This window comes from Scatophagus argus, chromosome 4 (genome assembly GCF_020382885.2).
Source record: "Scatophagus argus isolate fScaArg1 chromosome 4, fScaArg1.pri, whole genome shotgun sequence".
In the NCBI taxonomy this organism is placed as follows: Eukaryota; Metazoa; Chordata; class Actinopteri; family Scatophagidae; genus Scatophagus; species Scatophagus argus.
Window position 1 is genome coordinate 11,812,309 of NC_058496.1, and position 21,756 is coordinate 11,834,064.

Below are 21,756 nucleotides of genomic sequence, written 5' to 3' on the forward strand. Positions count from 1 at the left end.
GATGGGCCAGGCACAGTGAGCTGGGCTGGTTTCCGTTGCTTCTCTCAGCAGGGACTGACAAGCTTAGCCACAGTCACATGGAGGCAAAGCCCGTCAGGACTCTCAGCTCATTAGGACCACATGCACTGACAGGGCAGGAGGCAGATATCTCACTCCAATATAGCAAGACAGATGGAATGTCACAAGGAACAGGGGTCTATGCATAACACAGACACTGACATGCATCTCTAATCACGACACACTGGAAGTGATGAGGGAAAATTAAAGATTCATCCGAAATATGCCAGAGGTGGTCGACATAGGTGTGACAATGACATGCAGATATGGCGGGTGCTGTGTGATTTAAATGAGAGCTCACAATTTGATGCACTCTTTTTTGTAAAAAAAAAAATGTCCAAGACCTTGACACAAAAGGTCTGGAAAAGTAAATTAAAGTAATTATCGACTGACCTAGTTTCTAATATCACACTTTACCGATGAAAAACAAGCTGTGCCTCCACTTGCAAAGCAGCCTTTTTGTTGTGAAAACTGCTGAGTCACCTTTCTTCACAGTCTTCAAAGTCACCACCATTATTAACCAGACTGATGCCAGTTAGTCATTAAGAAGCTGCTAGTCTGCCCCATGTGTTGTCTGGCGAGAAGTGGGCTGAACACCATGCAACAACAATAAGCCACCATCACTCACTCACCCAATTAAAGTGCGAGTATAATAAAGAGATGGGAATGAAAAATAACATTGCAGCCTCCAACGAACACTTCAAAGTCAGTGCATCCAAGGTGCAGATTTTGAGACTAAAAAAACTCACAGTAGGACCATGAAAGAACTTCATTTTGGTTGCTGGAATAATAACTACTGTCATAACAGAATATGTTACAGGTAACATTTTTACTGAGCCCATTATGATGACTGAATAATTCAGGAGTCATTCTGTGTCATATGAATGAACATGCAATTATTTGTCATTTATATAATTTCCTAAATAACTATTGAGAGGAGAAAATAGTTGGCATATAGACCATGACAACAGCCCAAGCCCCAGGGGCCAAGGAAGTGATGTGATTTGTTCACTGCGCATATGATGAGCAAAAAATAAATGTATATCACAATCTATCATTTCCATGGCAGTACTGCAAACGAGAAATGTGGAACTGTGGTTAAAAAAAAAAACAAAGCAAGACGAAATAGCAACATGGTGTATAAAATGGTCCAACCATATAGGAGACGCAACAGAGAAACTGCCTGAAGCAACAGGTTTCTTGCCACCCCGGTTCTCAAATCACATCAACACTATTTAGGACAACGCTTGATTTACCACCCCTCGGGGTCATCGTGAGCCAACGAGGATGCTGCGTTTGTGTGAATACACTGTGCATGTCAGCATCTGCACGTGTGCCAGTGTGGAGGGAAAATAATGTGGGTTTTCTTTGTGAGGTTTGGAAGGTCCTGGTTTCTGCTCTCATTTTGGAGCTTTTTTTGTAAAGATAGCAAAATTGAAGAATAAATGTAGGATAGCCATTAACAGGCTTATTAAGAAGGTACTGTTTTATAGTCTCTTGTTTGCTACTGCTGGTGTCTCCTCTGGTGATCACCCACCACAATAATTTTCTCACAGCCCACAAGTAATTGTACACAAGGTGTTGTTGGCTAACAAAGAACAAAACACTCTAATGTTATGCTGCTGGGCTGTTATATTTTATTAATTTAGCCATAATTCAATGAATAAAAATGTTCCACTTGAGTTTAGACGTTAAGGCCTAATTGGTTTGTAGAAACACTGGCTTAAACATCACACGACAACTGTCCCGGTCTTAAGCTGACTTAACTGGTCACCACATCTTTCATAAATTTGTTTTACCACCACATCCTCTGCAATTATTAACAAATGTATGCGATATAATGTCACGGTAATGTTTCTGCAGGGAACAGACTTGCAATTGGTTATAACCAATTACAAAACAACAACAACATTGATCAACATTTCAGACAGTCACAGATAATTGTTCACCTCTTTATCATAGTCAGAGAGGAACCTGGTAGCAGAGCAGACTGTTCAACTTTCAGATGTATCACTTGTTAAATTATACCACAAGGACTCCAGCAATCTGTCAGAGGCAAGTTAAATCACACTGGCAGTGTGAGGGAAAATAATTTCCTCTCATTAAAATGGCACATTGACTGTTTCAAATTTGAAGACAATTTTCTTGTGTTTTTTTTTTTTATGTTTCAGCTTATTTTTTGGACTTCAACTAAAAAAAAAAAAGGGGTATTCGAAGTTTTATATTACGTACAAACTGTATACAAACTGTGATTAAACAGCTGTGAACTGAGTACAGTGTTTAATACAGTAAAATCTTCAAGCCTACTCGTGTGTTAATCCTCCAGCTGGGTACCAAAATGTGCTCTTAGATCTCCTTGTCATATGCTTGCTTGTACAAACACACACACACACACAAAATACAAACACTGATAATACATGACCATCCCTTAAGATGCTGTCAAGGAACAATGTTTTTTGAAGAGCTAAATCTCTGATCAATACTGTGTTTGTCAATCTAAATTTGTTATTATTCAACCAATAAGGATCGTGACTTTGACACATTCTCACATTCAAGATAATGAAGTCAGATGGTTCCGGGCTGCCGTTCTATTAGCTATTAGGTGTACTAGTTTTGGCAAATGGAGGCCTGCTGAAATATAGATCAACTGTTTGAGATGAGAAGAAAATCAGCTTAGTGAGTACCGTATAAAGTGAAACCACATATACACCGGTTGGACCTAATATACGTAGATTTAAATGACCTGCAGTGATTTCCTTCACCTCTCTCAAAATGACACAACGATGTGGATTCATTTTCCTTCACACACAGCATTTCCAGGTCACGGGTATATATTGTTTAACAATAATTATCGCTACCACCATATTTGCTAATGATTGGGGTTGAATGGACAGACTGTTTTAGGACACACCTCATTTGATCTTCATTCTATTTCCTTCTTAATCCAATTTTGTCATTTAGTAGAGCTTAATATGCAATATGGGTGTTGTCACTGACATAGTTTTCCATTTCTGTTGTCATAATTTTATTGACAGTCTTGCAAGCGACTGACTAACTAAGCTAATGATAATTCCTGCGCTGCAGCAGTGACAGCCTTGACCAAATCATTGTGTTACACGAGTGCTGTTTAACAAGAGCAACAGAAAAGCACATCAACGTGACAACACCTTAATTGTGCTGTTCAGTATGTTGATTTTCAAAACAAGCAGTAATAGCATGAACCCAAAAGAAACAAAAAATTGCCTTCTAACACTGTTGTCAAGTATAAGTTTTTTGGGCAGTAGGCTGAGATGCTGAGAAGCTGACAGTCATATGTCAGCTTTTTTTTTTAAATGCTCAGTTTTCTCTGTCTGAACTACCAAGAAGCATTGTTAAAGGAAGAGCGTTTTCAGAATGTCGACCTTCAGGGATGGACGTTGGCTGTTTGGTGTGAATGGAGAGATTTTTTCCAACAAACTTATTCACAGTACAAGTTTTCACAAGAATAGAGCAGAGGAAGAGGGATGGAGAGGTCAGAAAAGAAGCAAGGCGGACAGAAGAATAAGAGGAAATTGTGTATTGATAGAGATGAAAGGAAATGAAAAAAGTCATAAATTGTAGAATGTAAAAATTCAAACCATTACCCAAAAAAAAAGCAAAAGACTGGAGATGTAATAAGAGAAGTGAGTACTAATAAATAGAACGGAAAGAGAAAATAGCAGGCGCTGAAATGAGGTAGGTGGTACCGCTGTTAGCGGGGCAGTAGAAAGAGCTTTAACCTTTATAAATATTGACAGAAATCTGCTGGCTTAGAAATGTTGTGCAATTACAACAAGAACCAGCAGAGCATAAAAGAACAGATTTTTGTTGGGGGGAGGGGGCACGGACACGGTGCCTGACTTCGCCCCTGATGGGTCATGTTTTCAATGACCAAGTTCCAAAGACATCAGAGGGTTACAGGGAGTTGACCAGAGTACATTAAGACACAAAAACTACATCAGCACCAAATTCTACTAGGCCTCTTTCTGGACTTTTTTCTTTCCCTCTCACCTTTTTTCCCAATCAGCATTTATACCTCCTCCTTCCACCTACCTCCATTTCCTCTATCTGCCCTCTACCCTCCATGTTCACTTTTCTTCACTATTTTCAACCTTGTACTTTTGCTTATTGTTTTCTTATTTTCTTTTCCCTTTACACAACAATATCCACAACTTCACATTCAGTCCATTCCGTTTCCACCACTGCAGAGCTCCTTAACTACCGATGACCTCCTTCACAGAGGGCATGTCGGCTGCATTCAGGGGTTTTTAAAAAATATCCCCAGTTAAGGATAAGAGAGTCTCACTTAGTGAACTCATGACAGTGTTGTCCTGCCTTGCCTTTCCCTTCCTTCCCCTCCTGAGTGTATCTGAGGCAAACTAAAAGTTCTTCTCCATGACCTCACAAATTAGTTTAAGGTTATTTGATCAAGCAAATTTTATTTGTATGGTCCAAAATCACAAATCCCCTAAAAAAATTAAATAAATAATCACAGCAACCACACAACCTGAATTCCCTCTGGCCACCATAAAAATGCATGCTAATTCAGGAGTTACTGGGGATAACCAAGTCCAAAATACATTTCATACATAACATTCAGTATAATGTACTTTACATAAAAACAGGGAATCATAATATAACAGACAAAACAAAAGCCTTCCTCCTTCACTTTGAAGGCTTTATTCACCACAAGCTTGACCTCACTACAAATTTGGGTTTACAGGGTCTGTGAGGCTTTTCGAGAGCCGAAGACATAGAAGAGCTGCCACGACTACAATCTTTGTGCAAGCAACAAAAACATTACATTACATTACAAGCATGGCCCTAAGGCAGAGATGGGAGTATCAGCAAAATACATAATAAAGGGAAACCCAACCCTAACCATTGAAAATTAAAAAACAGATCAAAATCAATAAACCTCCCCACAGAAATCATCTGGTTGAATTAGTGTTAATTGAATAAATGTAATTTCCATCTACCCATGTCACCCTGCTGCAACATACCAATCTATCAGTAGCAGTGGGATTGTTTTCATATCTGTGTGTGTGTGTGTGTGTGTGTGTGTGTGTGTGTGTGTGTGTGTGTGTGTGTGTGTAAAGATACAATGTGTGTGACTGTGTGTGACATATTTGGTGGAGTGAATGGCTGCGATAAAATAGGAATGCAACCCCCCTAAGTTATTAAATTCTGGTTGCAGACAATCACTCCTGACTGGAGGGTGGGAAATAGTAATACTTTGTAAGGTGAACAGCCAGTCCTCAACTAAAATTACCCAAGATTTTTAGATCAATATTGAAGAAACGAAAAAGCCTCAAGATATTTGCAGATGGTAGAACACAATGATTAGCTAGAAGTGACTTGACTAAAGATTAGCTTAATCAGAATAAATTCCTATTTAAACATGGAATTACAATAACTGAGGAAATACTGTGAAAATTACTGCATGATTACAAAAGAAGGACAAAACCCTACAATCCCACAGGGATCCTATACTGCACGTATACGTGCAATCATTTCTGTTTTTATGACTTTCGAAGACAAAAGACAATTGGGTGTGTACGCCTGTATACAGCACGTTGTTAAAATAATGCTAAATGAACTACTTGCACAAAATCTTTTCATGTCCCCTAAATTCATATCTCTTAGAGCTGTGCAGCCATAATTTACTCACTGGCACCGTCTATGTGGCGCCTATGAGTAATCAGCCCACGTTTATGACTAATGGTTCATCCATCCATTCATGCATGCATGTGTCCATCTATCCACCTTTATTTAAATGCTGGATGATGAAGACATTCATGTATATATGTGGTACCGGGTTGGACACTGTTTTGCCATTAGAACTGCCTTTAATTCTTTGTGGCACTGATTTAAAAATGTTTTTGGTACACAACAGCATCGCACAGTTCTTGCAGATTTGTCAGCTGTGAAATCATGGTCGTTTTCAGGAAACTAGTTTCAGGTGAAGATGTGTTATACTGCTGAAAGTAGCCATTACACGACGGGTACACTGTGATCATAAAGGGATAGCATCAGTGCTCAGGCATGCTGTGGTGTTTAAACGGTGCTCAGTCGGTACTAAGGGTGCCCAAAGTATTCCAAGAAAATAACCCCATCACCTTTACACCAACACCAGTCCGAACCGTTGATACAAGCTGGGTGGGATCCAGTCTTTCATGTTGTATATGCCATACTCTGACCTTACTATCTAAATGTCGCAGCAGACTTCAAGGCTTATCAGTCCAGGTAATGGTTTCCAATTCTCTATTGTGCAAATTTAGGGAACCAATTCCAATTGTAGAGTGAGATTTTTCGCTGAGAGGAGAGGCTCTCGGTTTGGTAATCTGCTGTTGTGGCCCCCCTGCTTCAAGGTTTGACTTGCTGCGTGTTCAGAGATGCTCTTTTGTTTTAGCGAGTGGTTCCTTGATTTACTGTTGTGTTTCCATAAGCTCAAACCAGTCTGATCATCCTCCTCTGACTTCAGCCATCAACAAGACATTTTTCCCCAAGACAACTACTGCTCACTGGATATTTTCTCTTTTTCGGACCGTTCTGTAAACCCTAGAGGTGCGTTAAAATTCTAGCAGATCAGCAGTATTTGAAATACTCAACATGTAACAGTTCATCTGGCACCAACAAATATTTCATTTTCAAAATCACCTTTCTTCCTTATTCTGATACTTGCTTAGAACTTCAGCAGGTCATCTTCACCATGTCCATGTGCCTAAATGCACTGGCAAGTGATTAGCTGATTAGATATTTCTGTTAATGAGCAGTATATATTAAACAAACAGATAAACACACCTTTTCTGTGATGATCCGATCCACGCACTGCTTCCCTGTCAAAGGCAGGCTGCATTTATCCAATATCTTGTGTTTTCCCCCCTGAAAGAAAATGGTAGTTGGTCAATAAAAGAAAGACCTAACTGTAGGCCAGCCACCCAATTCAGTCAGTTTACCCTGCCATTGACATCAAACAGTGTGCTAATACTTTCAGGGATGCAGCTTAAATTTTGACATATCCAGAGATGCAGCAGTTATGTACACTCATCCTATCCCCAAAGGATATACAGCACATTTTCCACATTTGTGTGCCTCAGTTTCCCTGCCAGTCTTCTTTCAGAAAAAGCATATATCCAAATGCCTACTGACGCTGCCTGAGAAGCAACATCATAGATCATAGCCCCCACCCCTGCCTTCCCCATCAAGGATGAAAACAGGCCGCAGGGCAGTAAATTTATGCTCACCTGCTGCACCATCTGGACCATAGCTGGGCGCCAGACAGGCTCCCATTAGCAAAAAACAGCATGCTTCTATGAATACAGAATGTTAAGTTGCCCTTGCATCATATTGGTCTGGACTTTCCAAAAGTAAACCAATTCAGCTGGGTTGCTTACTGCTATTGTCAGAAGCCCTGTGGGGTTATTCATCTCTAGCTGCAGTCTAACTAATCAGCTCTTCCCGATACACTGAGACCAGTTCCAGACGCGTATTCAAATTAGCCAAAGACGAACCAACAGGAAATGGTTTGTGTGCAAAACCTCGTCAGGGTGAGCTCTCTGGTAAAGAGGCATTAAGCAATCCATTAACAGAATTATCCTTAATCAGCCCTAACACTCACATTCATTATTGCTGGAGGAAGATACAAGGTACACTAAGAAGGGTACTAACATGGGAAAAGAAAATTGCCAATTTAATTCGACCTGGTTTCCTGAGAAAGGGAGTGAGTCCTTTGGGGTAATTTGTAAATGCTCCTACACAAAGACCCACATACACACACACACTCTTACATGTATACACACCTTAGCTGAATGCTCCATGGTGACCACCACTTTGGTTCCAGCACTAGCCACCAGATCCATGGCACCTCCCATTCCCTTCACCATTTTACCCTAAGAATGGAAGATAAAAACAGATTGAGGGTTAAGTTATTCCACTTATTTAAGGGTGGACAAAACAGCAGGGACAACTTACAATGCGACTCAATGCAGTCAAGAACAATCAGTAGTTTTCGATCATAATTTCTGCTATATTGGTTACTATAACATTTTACTTTTTATCTTAACTGATAAGGGGAGGCAGTGACATAACTAGATAGAAATGCAAAATGGAGCACACAGGTTATAAACAATTTTAGTCTAGCAAATCTATACCGCTCATCTAGAGGTGAAAGGGAAGGTCTCCATTATGATAATCCACAAGATCCAACAATTTTAATAGGTGCCGTTTCTCTGGCAAAAAAAAGTTTGGAAGAAAGAAGCTCAGATGAAAACCATTGGAGAAAATACCTGTGTGAGCTAAACCTTTACGTGCATGGGTAATGTGCTCAAAGATTTTTTCTTAGAGTGTGCATTTAAAAGTAGTCAAAGGTATTAAAGGTCATATTTGATGCAGCAGCAGGACTTCAGTATTCAGATGAATTTAGCACCATTACAAGAACAATCTTCGTGCTTTGATGGGACTCTTTCAACAAATGGTGTTCACAGCCATATATTTAAGGAAAATATCTGGGTATAAATTGCCAAGGCTGTAGTAGTAGTGGTAACTGCTAAAGGCTTTTGTTGCTAGCATGGTATAGTAAGGACAGAATAAAAAGTTTAAAAGTTTGATCAGAGCCCTCAGTGCTTTTTATAGATCACAGCGGCAACAATCCACAAATATCCAGGAACTACTATGTCTTATTTATGACAAGTCAAAAGAATTGTTAGGAGAGCAGAAAACACCAGAAAAAGTCTCCACCAAAGTTTCCTCCATGAGGAACGCTTTCAAAACCCACCAGTGTTCATTGCGATTTATCTTATCGGTGCGTTGTTTGGGTAAAATGGTTGAAATAGGGGCAAAAGGTTTCTACATAGATACACAGTGGAGTTGTTGTTGTTTTTTTAGGTACAATTCAATGTGTAAATAAAGTGAATAAACATTTTCTTCAGAATTTTGAAAATAAGCACAATGAGTTTCATTTTCAAAAAGAGAGCCAAGAAAAGTACTTTTTAAAAAATAAGCAATCTGAAAGATCATCCCAGTGACAGAACTGCCAGCTGGGTTAAAAAAAATAATAAAACTGGCTTCTAGTCCCTCATTGTTCCCAATAAAGAAGGTTTCCAAATAAGGAAAGCTGACATGCAGATATGGCCACAGGGTGACGGCTGAGTAACTGAATTAAAATCCCATTTGCTCATCAATCATGTGAAGAGCCTGCTTTGCTCGCTGCTTGATAACCAGAGGATATATATGCCAAGTGTGGTGCATCATAAGGATACGGTTTGCCTCCAGGGAGGCCAGCTGGGTGGAGAAGATATCAACAGGGAGCGGAAGAAGGGTTGAGAGAGGGGAGGTGGGGTAGAGGAAGTCACAAAAAGCATTGACGGAGGATATGGGAGAGGCCGCAATTCATTTCATAGACTTTATTGCCTTCTATAGAACACCAATTGAGAGTGCTCTACTGTAGCAGCTCACAAAACAAAAACAAAACTTAAAATAAAAACAAAATCTGTTACTAAATCAGCATCCATTTTGACTTTTAGCCTTCAAACACAATCTCTCCGACTTTATCTCCTTCCTTTGTATTCAACACACACTGACTTATGATACTCAGAAAGGAAACCGTTTCCTTTTTCACATGATCAATGTTAACGCACCTTCTGTCAGGCAGGCTAGGTGGTGCATGCAGAGCCCCTAAGGGATAACACTGTCTGACCTGACAGTAGCGAATCTGGATTTACAGCTGTGTAAGCCAGACACCTGTTTCTGAACTCAACCCAGCAAGGCTGCTGTTAATCAAAGAGGGCATTGGTTTTTAAAATTAAACATCAATGGTAAACTTCTAGTCTGGCTATGATCAATAAAGGAGTCAAATTAGCAGCAACCAAGCATGCAGGAACAACAATACAGCTTGTATGAATACATGATATTGTGTGTGTGTGTGTGTGTGTGTGTGTGTGTGAGGTCAGGTCTCACTAATGCTTATGACTTTTTTTATTTAGGAAACACTTTAATAACATAACATTGCTGTGGAGATTTAGAGACAGGTTTAGGGTCTGTTGCTCACAGAGTGTTGTGAATGACCTAAATTGCTGGGAGGATTGGTATTTGGCTTGCCTCTGATTTACAGCTTTGCATGTGGTTATCAGAGCCCGCCTTTGATCTAAGCTGCTCCATGCAGCAAAACTCAGACTTATCACAATCTGCATGTGTTTGATGAAGAACACATTTATGAAACTGGACGATGGGATAAGCTAATAAACTATTCCATCCTGCTCACTAAATTGACTTTATTCAATCCAGTCCAGCCTTAACTCTTGGTTGGCTATCAGACTTGTTTGGTCTGACTAGGCTTGGTTTCTACGCTTCTGTAACCCTGCTCACCTGCAGGCCAAAAATTAGAGCTTTCTGAACTCTCTCAATATTGGAGGCATCACAGGTGAAGAGAATATCGCTTTGCTAAATTAATTGATTCATGGATACTGTTATATGGAAAGTGACACAGCATCTGGCTTTTGACCAGCAGAAACTGCACCAACAGAACAAATATACTGTCAAAACAATATCTACCAAGAGGAATATCCTTTGCCTGAGTTGCGTGGGTAATTTAGTCATTTAATTAACACAGCTTTGATGAGATTAACCTCGCTGGCCTGACTGAAGCCCCACAGGTTTTTAATTTTCTCACCACTCTGATTTCGTCCATTTGCCTGCCGTATTCTTAACACCATAGGGGCACTAGGACACCTGAAAGTGTGTATCTAGACACATTTCATTAGCAGAAACATGAAAACATGAAAATACCCTGTGAGACATTTCTCCTCTATGCAGGGACAGCTATTATTCAACCGCTCAAACACAGTGGTACGCATTTATATGTACTGTTCAAGAAGAACTGTTGTATTGTTTCATAACGTATTACAGAAGACCCGATTCTTTTTAAATGTGAACAATACACTCACTTACAATAAGCATGGTAATCCAAAGACACTTGTATGTTAACTCTGTAGTTATTTATTTCACTGCTTCATATTAGAGCCAGCAATGACAAAATCGCCTTAGACACTAGCTCCCACAGATATGCAGCCATTTTGCTTTTATTTTATTTATTTATTTTTTTACTGGCTTATTGAACTATCTCTTTGAAATTAATCCTTGCCAGAGGCAGATATACAGTAGCCTACCCATATGCTAATTAAATAGGCGTTTTAAAAGATGTAAGCGATGGAACATCCATTCATATAATGGCTTTAAAAGTGAGAGATAATGTGGGTGACTGCAGGAGGCAGCGTCAGTGGTGCAGAACCCAGATAACACAAGACTTCTTAAGTCAAAGCTCTGCCGAGATGACACCTATCACAACATGTGAGAGCAGAGACAATGACACAGTCAGTCCCACTTAATCAACAAGGTTTTTCTGTGAGCCACAACTGGCCCATAACTAAGACTATTTATCCAAGGCTTATAAGGACATATTAAAAGAGTAAGGGTGGAACAGCAGTGAAGCCGCTTCACTCTGTGATATCCTGCACATACAACACTGTTGGCCTTTCTGTCCAGGAAAACAGGGCCATGGGTGTTCAAAGTATGACATTTTTTGTCAAAGGAAGCAATGTGCCCAAGTCCTCTACCCTGGGAAGGAGCATATAGAAAAAGAAGTTGCCTTTTATCCATTATGAGTCAATAGGATTGACTCAGACGCCAGCCATATTTGTAATTCACAGTGAGATGGTGTTCCAAAATATGCTGCTGTGGCACTAATGCATGAGAAGCACAATTTGATTAGCATTGTATTTCTCTTACTAGGCTTAGGGGTTGCTTGCATTTTTTTTGTGTGTTGCCATGACAACGGAAAACGACTTCCTCGCTTGTTGTGCAAGTGTTCACTTTCCAGTCAGTTGCAGAAACACCACAGAAAATGACCCCCTTCACAATCCAAGAGTTCCCACTTACCAACTGGCTTCCTTTCTCTCCCCCACAAATTGTCTGACAATTTCTACTGTCTGATACAAATGGCTCTCTATTTAATGACATAGTGACGGACCGCCACAAGCCTTCGTTACCCAGACAACTAATGACAAGAATCAGTGGGACAGACGGGACTGACAGGGAGACAATGACAACCGTGTTCAAACTGAAAAACTGTTTACAACTGATGAGTACGGTGTAATCCATCACCAGAAATTACAATTGACATTTTCTTCCACAAAAATGACCAGTGATCTTTATATTCATTTGAACTTGAAATGTTAACCAGATAAGCAGAAATACAACTACAAAATTTGCATTGCAAAAGTGTGCAATATGTAGAAAAGTAAACTATAGGTTAATGAGTAAAGGTTAACTATTATAATCCCAATACAGTCCACATGATGTTTGTGGTAGGCTTAGAATATTAATAGACAAAATGCAGTTTAATATCGGATCTCTGGTATATATAACTGGTATTCAGTTAGACAAAACATTTTTTGTATGCTATTGAAGCTGGGCGAACTATGCCAAATAACACTGGAAACATAAGGTTACAGAGGGGGCAGGGGAGCTCCATGCCAGTCATACATATACACAAATACAAAACTTGACATTTAAAAATGTACACAGACAGACTCTGACAGGTTTGTGGCACTATAAATGCCTAATAGGACATTTTTAACTGATGATAAACTGACAACCATGTCCAGGTAAATCTGTTTATTATACAGCAGGAAAGCGAGTCAAGTTTTCAGGGGGGAAAAAAGCAACACTGCTCTCTTAAGCAGCTCCTTCATTAAATCTGCCACCAGACCTTATCATGAGCACTTGAACTAGTAACTGCATTTTAATAGTCAGTAGCTTGAGCTATTGCAGTACTTAAGCTGCACTTATACTGAGCCCCCAGGGGTTCGGAATATATGTCTGATGTAGCGCTTGGTTTTGCCGCTTCAAATCAAACTCTATCAAAGTGTTTTGTAAAATACATAGCTGGCATTTGATTGACCAGATGCATTTTCATTGCTTTAGTCAACATAAATAAATAAAGTGTTCATTCATTGACCACATTTGTTTATTTCTCTTGGATTTGAAAGACAGAGTGAAAATTAAAGCAGCACTGTTCAGGAAGCCAAACTCCAAATCAATAAAAGTCAAATAAGGTTCTCATTTTAAAAAGTGCATGTAGCTCGCTGTTAGAAATCAGGGAGGTGGTTCATATGGCAGGAAATATGAGTGTCTGCATCTCCTGTGAACTGCTGGGTGGCAGACCCCTGCGATTAGGCCAGCTTGATAAAGCTCCAGCAGCTAAATGATAAAATAACACATTAAATCCAAAATGTCATCCTTTATTCTATTATCCCTTTCTCTCCATCTATTGTTTTTCCAGATGTTTCAGGGTGAGTGGAGATGTAAAAGCATTTCAAAGCCCTCAACTGGAAAATATTCATCTGCATTTTGCATATTAAAAGCGTTCAAAATCAACATAATCATGCTGAGAGTACTGCATCCCCGACTCCTACGTACAACACTTCCAATTTCACGCTATGTACCCATCTTTAGATAGTGAATAATTTTCATTATCACACACGGTGGAAAATGTAATTCTCCTCATCCATCCTTTCAAAAAAGGGGACAATGAAGATTGAAGCGTAGGTGAGGATGGAGGTGTATGTGCCAGTGTTGCAGCATTATGTTGCTGTTCAAACTGTCCAATGCTAGAATGGCCAAACAAGATAAACTCCCTGCTTCTGAATAACAACTCCAGTGCAGCCCTTCAGTAAATGCATAATGTGCTTAATCAAGCACTAGTTAATTGGCAATTACCATGGACAAACAAGTACAACTGGAGAGGTAACGCGAAAATAAATTGCATTTCAAAATTTAGAGATCACCGTCAATAACAGTACTCTTGCGCACAGTGCTAGACTGCATGATTTATGTGTGTGTGTGTGTATATATTATATGTGTGTGTGTGTGCGTGTATAATGTCTAAATATTCATTTTTCATCGCATGCAAACATCTCCAGCACTCTGTGTCTGTATCCATTTGGTTGCTTCAAGGAGACGCATCTATGAAATGATGCACTGGCCGAAACAACCTTGCATGTACACTTCAGTCGAGCAGGAAACAGCTGTGTGCCAGAGGGCATTCTGAATGAGCCCTCCCACATTGAGAACAGGCTTTTAATGGGTTCTTGACCTTACTAATCACTCAGGAGGACTGTAGCCACTGTGGTCTCAAGACCAATTGACCTGATGAAACATCTAGCAATGATGTTGTCCACCCATGATGTATCTTGTAGCACCCACAAACACCCCCATACCCTAAGATCTATGAAATTTCGACCTGGGAATATGAGAAAAACCTGGCTGAAATGCCAAATAGGATGCGTCGCTTTCCTTTGTCTTATATATTTGCAAACTGAATAATATTTTTACTATTTTATGTTTCAGACAAAATTATTCCTTAAGAAAGAGTGGAGCAGAAAATGGGATAAAAAAAAAAACTACACACCTTGTCCATATGTATGTCCTTGACACACACACACACGTGTATTCCAGTAAAATATCACGCAAACCAGCAAACCAACAGAACAGAAACCACAGGCTTGATATCAGCACAGACAGAAACCTCTCGTCTCAAAACTCAAAAAATATGTTAAAAAAAGAAAAAAAATAATAATTAACTATTATAAGTTTCACAAAGCAGCATATGTCGTCCTGCAGCAGATACAAACATGAATGTGAAATCAAAGTAATAGATTTGTGCCATCAAAACCAAACTTACTGGGATCATCCAGTTGGCTAGGTCTCCATGTTTTGACACCTGCATGGCTCCGAGCATTGTCAGGTTGATGTGACCCCTAAAGAGAATGACACAACAGAGGAAGACAGCTGTCAACCTCAGAATCAGTTCAACTTGTCAACTCATAAGTCCACACATCAAAACAAAAACTAAATAAAAAATAAAAAAAAATGCTTGATACTACTTGATAAGACAGATTTGCACAACAGAATAAATATCTTTACAATAATAACCATCCGCCATCTGTGCTGTTTTCTTGACAGCAGAACTTGTCATGAGTAAAAGGCTTGTGATAATATTTTATTTTCATCCCTTTCTGAACTATTTTTTTATAAAATATCATCTGTATTTTGCATCTTTACTGGTTGTTTTCAAGGTCTTATCTGCTCTAGTTGCCACAATGTATTAAATAAACGTACTGAATTAGCAGAGTAAGTTAGCTAGTTCATCTCTCTATTAATCTGTGCTCCTTTGTCCTGAGAGCTTTTCCTTTTCCTGTTGCTCTAAAGCAGTTCATGTCCAAAGTGTGCTATCCAACAATGTCTATAGAGCAGGTGGGGACGTTATTGGGATGCTTGCAGTTGCATAGTTTCAGACCAGGATCTACGGCACTAATGTTAGATGCAGTAAAATCATAAGCGTTTTAATTCCTTATCATTTCTCCATTACATGTGGCAACAGATAACACGTGTGGGGCCACAAACAAACACAGAAAAAGTCTGAAAGGTTATGAAATTTTGTGATAATATAAATGTAATTCCCATACCAGAAATAGCTGGTGTGGTATTTAAGGGGACGTGGCTCACAAGCAACCATATGTTGTGTTATTCTTTCTCAGCGTTTCTGGACTCTTAACTGTGTTTGCATGACAGCAGACACACACACACACAGAAAGTCAGCATGTTTCCGTTTGGTCTCCGCCAGTGTGACTGGACAGCGCTATTTATGAGAACTATTGGATTTCCACTGGGTGGACAAACAGAACTGATGCTGCAGGGAGTGCGGGTGGGCATTCTGAGACAGCTGGCAAATCAATAAGAACCAGGGACCTTGGGAATATTGGCAAGGCTGCCGTCTAGTTGTACCGATGACAGGAGGTATCTGTTGATATCCAGTGTTACAAATTGTGGCTGTGTCCTATGGTCAAATGCTGCTTAATAGTTATAGCTGGCTTATGCTGAGGGTGCTGGCTTATGTTTTGTTTTTTGTTTTTTTTTCCCACAAACTATACCAGCAAATTCAGTGATTTTGAGTGACTCATGATGTCATGAAAAAGCTGTCTGCATATAAATCTATGAATATCAGGCATATTCAACTTTCAGTCAGCAAATAAGTTTTCAAAGCTTATGTGTGAAGGCTTTACCCTCGGATCATGGCAAATGACTCATCACTGGAGAAATAGGCAGCCCCAGGGAGCACAGTGACAGTCTCCTTTCCTGCAGCGTTGACATGAATTTTGGGTAAAATAAAATACAGGGATTAATTTATCATAGCAGCAAAACACACACAACATACTAATCTAAAAGCAACGCAGCTTAACAAGAATCACACAGAAGGTTATTAACATGATAAAAGACATTAAACAAACAAATAAATAAATAAAAATTAATGAATAGACAAATGAAAAATGATGTGCATTCACTGAGGATGTGATTGACATGACTGAGGTGTCAATAAAATGACTCAATAAAATGTTACATGATCTTTACAGAGAATCCATTGTTCTAATCCTGCGTGCATGACATCAGAAAAAAATATGATATAAGTATAAGTTAAGTCACATTTTAGCCCTAAAAAAACTCTTGTTCTATCACAGGGAGTTGGTAAGTAGGATAACCCTCACCAGCGTTAATCAGGTCTGCATCCACTGCATCCTCAGTGGGGTATGGACCCTACACGGAGAGAAATGCAGATAAACAAGAGGCAAGCAGTCACACATTCACTCACACATGTCACTCAGTCTGATCAGCCATGATCTTTCAAGGGAGAGACAGACACGGTCACATTTTTCTGATTAGATGAGACATTGATTTTCTTTGTGTTCAACAAAGAGAGCGATCCTTTTGGACAGAGAGGAGGGGAGAGGAGACGAGACATGAGGAAAGGAGACGAGAGGACTGGAGACCAGACAACAGGAGTACCTCTTTAAAACCGGCACTCATAATTAAAAAGAAATTTTGACAAATAAGGCATTAGCATAGGCGCCTACATTCTCTTGTCAACACAACTGATTGGAAAGCCATTCCATAGCAGCGTCAGCAGCCTTTGTTGAAGGCTCAGCCATGAAATAATGATTGTGAGAAAGAAAAATGGAAGCGAAAGTGTCGAACTGCTACGGTTTGTTACATAACAAACCCAGCACATTTCAAATGGGGACCTGCTCAAATGCATGGCTATTCATCTTGCAACAAACTCAAGAGCACAACTCACATTAAAATGTTCACTGTTGCTTAAAACGACTGTCAGAACATATGCTGCTGGTTAGCTTGTTTAGTTGGGCTCAAAGCACAGAGAAACGGGGTGAGGGAGGAGGTGAGGTAGTGAGGGGTTCTCTACAGGCATCTTACCAGTCCCAAAATTCCATTTTCACTTTGGAGGTGGACAGTGATGTCTGGTTTTATAAAGTTGCTGGCCAGCATGGGGATACCAATACCAAGGTTGGCTGATTGGTTCTTTGTTAAAGATGGTAATGACTTTATTTGTTATCAGACAAGCGGAAATCAGGTAAACTCAAGAGAAACAGGAAACGTATTGCTGTACGTTTTCATTGGTTATTTCGGTGATCTCATCATAGCAGTCATGCGTGAACAAGCTCAAAACATTTGCTGTGTGGACAAAGCTCAAACCCAAAATAAAACTTTAAAGTCTTAAAATTTAATTTTCAAGATACCTTATATGTCAGACTGAATTATAGGGGAATGTGAATGAATCCAAAAATCAGTGGTTAATCACAGATCAGCCACTCAAAAACTAAGGTGGCTTTCATGAGGACAGATGAATGTTATGACAATAACACACAAATGTGAAATGCTGAGGGGGGGGGGGGGGGGGGGCATGTGCATAATTTGCCAATGCAATCAACTGGTCCAAAGGCTACAATTATTCATTATGTATGCTAAAAAAGAAAAAGAAAAAGAAAAAAAAAAAAAGGAAGCGATGGAACAGCATTCATTTTTTTTCCAGTGGCTATGATTTTAGTTTTTGTAATTAGAGCATAAAGTTACAAAAATTATTATTAGTACAATTATTATTATTACAATTAATTGCAGCGCTTTGAAAGGATACCATACATCCCATCCTCAAATTCCAGAGCAGCCCGACGAATGATTCTCTCCCGAACAATATCAGAGTCCTTCTTTGGTTTGGGCTTCTCTTCTTGGCTTTTCTTTACTGTTCGTTTCTGGAACCATACAGAGTTATATGGGAAAGAGGGAGACAGCATCTTGAGGCTATTTCTGGCCAAGTACAAGAACACATAGAGATAAGAGCTAGTATGTGTGTTTCTGAACAGTGATGGCAATGTTAAATCCTGCTCAGTCAGAAAGGGCTTAACTCTACACTTTACCGTTATAGGATAAATCATTTATTAATTAACTTATTGAACCAACTGTTGAATGGGTCATGATGTGTGTGACTCTTACATTCAAATGTAAAAGAATGAATACATGTATAAATTCCAGGTCTGAAAAGCATTGTTTTCTACCTCAATCCTTTTCTCGTAACTGTTTCCTTGGACAACTCTGTGGACGTAGATGCTGGGTATGTGGATGTCCTCTTCAGCGAAGGTCCCAACATCCACCACCTCCTCCACCTACACAGAGACACAGCAATGATGAGCTCCACCTTCACCTGTAAAACGTCTCACAACCTTTGAGATTGAAACTCAGATAAGGACACCATGCACTGATGGACCCGCGCTACCAGGAAATAACCTCTGCCTACGCAGCTATGAAATTTAACAGTTTAACTGATAAAGGCCGGCAGATTTTTTGCCACTCTGCAGGTTAATCTCCAGATATTATCTTGATTCTTAGGTTACTGGTTCATTTTTAAAAGGAAAACAGCAGACTTTTATCAATTTACTTAAAGCTAAAAGCTTTAAAGCTAAACTGAGCAACAAACAACACTGACACACAACCAGATATTTGTTCTCCAAATCAGATCTCACAGACTTAAAAATTCTGCTACTGTCATGTCTTTGATCGGGAAAAGAGGGTAAATATTTGTTGGAGTGTTGCTTTTGTTTTTTAACAACTCCACAGAGTCCAGTGAAAGCTGTCTATGTACCCAAAGCCAGCTTGGCTGACTGAAAACAGAAGAGGATCATCTGACACACCGAGCCCTGGGAGCAAAGCTTGATCCTGGGATGAAAAGTGATGGAGAGTGCGGGTGTGTAGAGAAGATTGTTTTACTGCTGGGAGGACTTTGGTCAAACACAAAAACGTAAAAAAAAAAAAAAAATCTTTCAATATGAGAAAAAGAATATTTAGCTTTTTATTTTTAGGTTCACTTCTTGAGCTCTGCCTCAGGACTGTCTCTCTAAACCTCTACAAGGTTTACATTTCAGCTCAGTTTGCTCTTAGAATCTCTGAGGTACTGCTACGACATTGGCCACTGACACTGACTAAATATACCCACTTTAATTACTCTCACATTTAATATGGCAGCATAGTAAGAACACTATATGCCTCTGATACCTACCAAACAATACATTTCTGATTATGAGAGAAAAGTGAAGCACTTCTATGTAGGAAGCGTCCAACAGCAGAAGATGAGCATACATAAAGGGTTATTTCTGTAGACTAACACGACACGACACAGACGGAAATGGCTATTGATTTAAGTAGAGTTGGGTCAACATGACTGCGGATAGAAATCCCAGAACAAATGCACCTGCTCCTTCCTCCTTAGGTAACATTGGGAACTGCTACAAACTGAGCCTACAGCCTCCACTTGTACAGGTGTTCAGGGGGAGCTGTACGACTGCATGTGTGGGCTGGGCACCACTGAATCTTGCTGCCCATTTTAGCCTGATCGAGCTCCTAAAATTCACAAGTCGTACGCATATTCGCTCTACGCTGCATTAATAAACACTGCATATTGTAAGTCAAGATAAGAATAAAACTAAGCAAGGAAGGGATCAAAGGTAGACTTTCCTCAAACAAAAGAGAGGCCAAGAGGAAGGGAGAAGGCAATATCTTTCTTTCTGAAGAAGGGAAAGCAACTTGAAATGACACAATATTGGAAAACAAAAAAAAAAAGAGAAGGCACACTAGCATCAGAGTTATTACATCTCCAGGGAGAGCAAAAGGGGACTTAACCATGATAACATAATTCTCACCCTCCCTTCTACGTTGCTTGGCTTCACTTTTGTGTATCTCAGAACGTAACCTATTTATTCCATTTACATGAGGGGCAAGCAGTCATTCGGAGCAAATTGAATTGAATTTCTCCTTATCTCCACTTCCTCCCTCAGCACTCAGCGCTGACAGAGAGGAGTCAATGGCTAAGAGTGAATCCCATCTTAGCGTTGTCATGGATACGCAGGCTTTGGTCTGCGGTGAGCGAGGGCCACTCAGGACCATAAAGTGATTTTAGACTCTTTTTCTGGTTCTCTCGGTCGGGTTATGGTAAGTCTCTGATGCTCCACAGTGAAAACGAGGCCATGCAAGATAAGATTGGTAGCGCAAGAGAATTGATAGAGCAATCCCACACATCCACCCACATCTTTCTCTGGAGGGCTCGATCTGTCTTTGTGAGAATGATGATTTCCATAGACATCCTCATCAAGCAAGACTGAGCTCATCATATTATAAAACAGTCACAGTAATAAAATAGGATAGACTGGGGGGCAAGTGAATCACTACAAATACTTGGCGGCATCAATTTCAAGACTTCAGATCAATGAATTTAACTGACAGTATCAATCTTGAGTTTTTGGCTTTCAATCAAAAAGCTTTCAAAAAGATAGTGTGTTCTTCGAAAACCAATGACAACAAAATAAATAAACATATCATGCTTCTCTTTCTTCGCATTCATTTGCTGGTCTCTCACACACGTGCAAAAAAAGCATTTGTTCAGTTTTTAATTAGCCTTTCCGAAGCGAAGTCACAGCACAATAACAAGCTCATATAATTTAAATATTCTGTGTACATAAAAAAAAAAGCCTCTGTTCCTTTCATCTAGGTGATGTGTCCCGGCTGCACCGGTGCTCAGATGCAGCTCAGACGGGAGGTTCAACAGGACGAGGATGGATAAAGCATTAAAATAAAATAATAATTAACACACAAGAGTACCACATAGACGCACAGACAAATGAGCAGGTGTTTGGAGCAAGCAAACAGCCACATGCGCATGCACACACATTGATATTCCCGTATCTGTAGAACGATTTTCACATCAATGAGAGCTGAGCAAGGCATGAAGTGAGCTGGCAGGAGGATAGAGGGAATCAAAGTGCCCTCTGGGGACAGAGCAAGCATTGTATTCAGATTTTGAGATTTTTTTCGGTTGAGCTTTGTCAAATCTTGTTAATCTCAAACTGATTGAATCGCAACACTACTAGATTCCTAGAATAAACCACCAACAGTGGTGTTGCACACAATGTTTCCTCTGCGGGTTGCTAAACAGTACTGGAAGATATTAATTTGAGCTGACTGAACTCATACTGACCATCTAGGCTACATTCCAGTCAGCAGATCAGCAAACGGGAGCATGTGTTTGTGTCTTTTGATTGCATGCACATTGTAATTATGTCAGTTCAAGCAAAATGTAAGCTTACGGCTCCTAGAGGCAACTATGTTCATTACACTCTTGAGTACAAAGACAGTGAACTGGGTGGATGAAGACTGTTTTTTTTTTTTTTTGAGTTAACGAAAACATTAAAATATTTCCTCTGATGATCATTGACACCCATGGCGAAT

General features: G+C 39.7%; 1 protein-coding gene across 2 annotated transcripts in view; it reads right to left on the bottom strand.

The window, feature by feature from the left end:
• The window catches only part of oxct1a (3-oxoacid CoA transferase 1a), a 40,878-nt gene that overhangs the window by 5,228 nt on the left and 13,894 nt on the right, over positions 1-21,756 (bottom strand). For both annotated transcript variants that reach the window (XM_046387726.1, XM_046387724.1), the window contains exons 8-15: positions 18,537-18,644; positions 18,119-18,233; positions 17,401-17,495; positions 16,677-16,725; positions 16,197-16,269; positions 14,816-14,891; positions 7,878-7,967; positions 6,880-6,960 (exon numbers count right to left, since the gene is read on the bottom strand). In XM_046387726.1, coding sequence (XP_046243682.1) covers positions 6,880-6,960; positions 7,878-7,967; positions 14,816-14,891; positions 16,197-16,269; positions 16,677-16,725; positions 17,401-17,495; positions 18,119-18,233; positions 18,537-18,644 — 687 coding nt within the window. The remainder of the gene's footprint in view (positions 1-6,879; positions 6,961-7,877; positions 7,968-14,815; positions 14,892-16,196; positions 16,270-16,676; positions 16,726-17,400; positions 17,496-18,118; positions 18,234-18,536; positions 18,645-21,756) is intronic.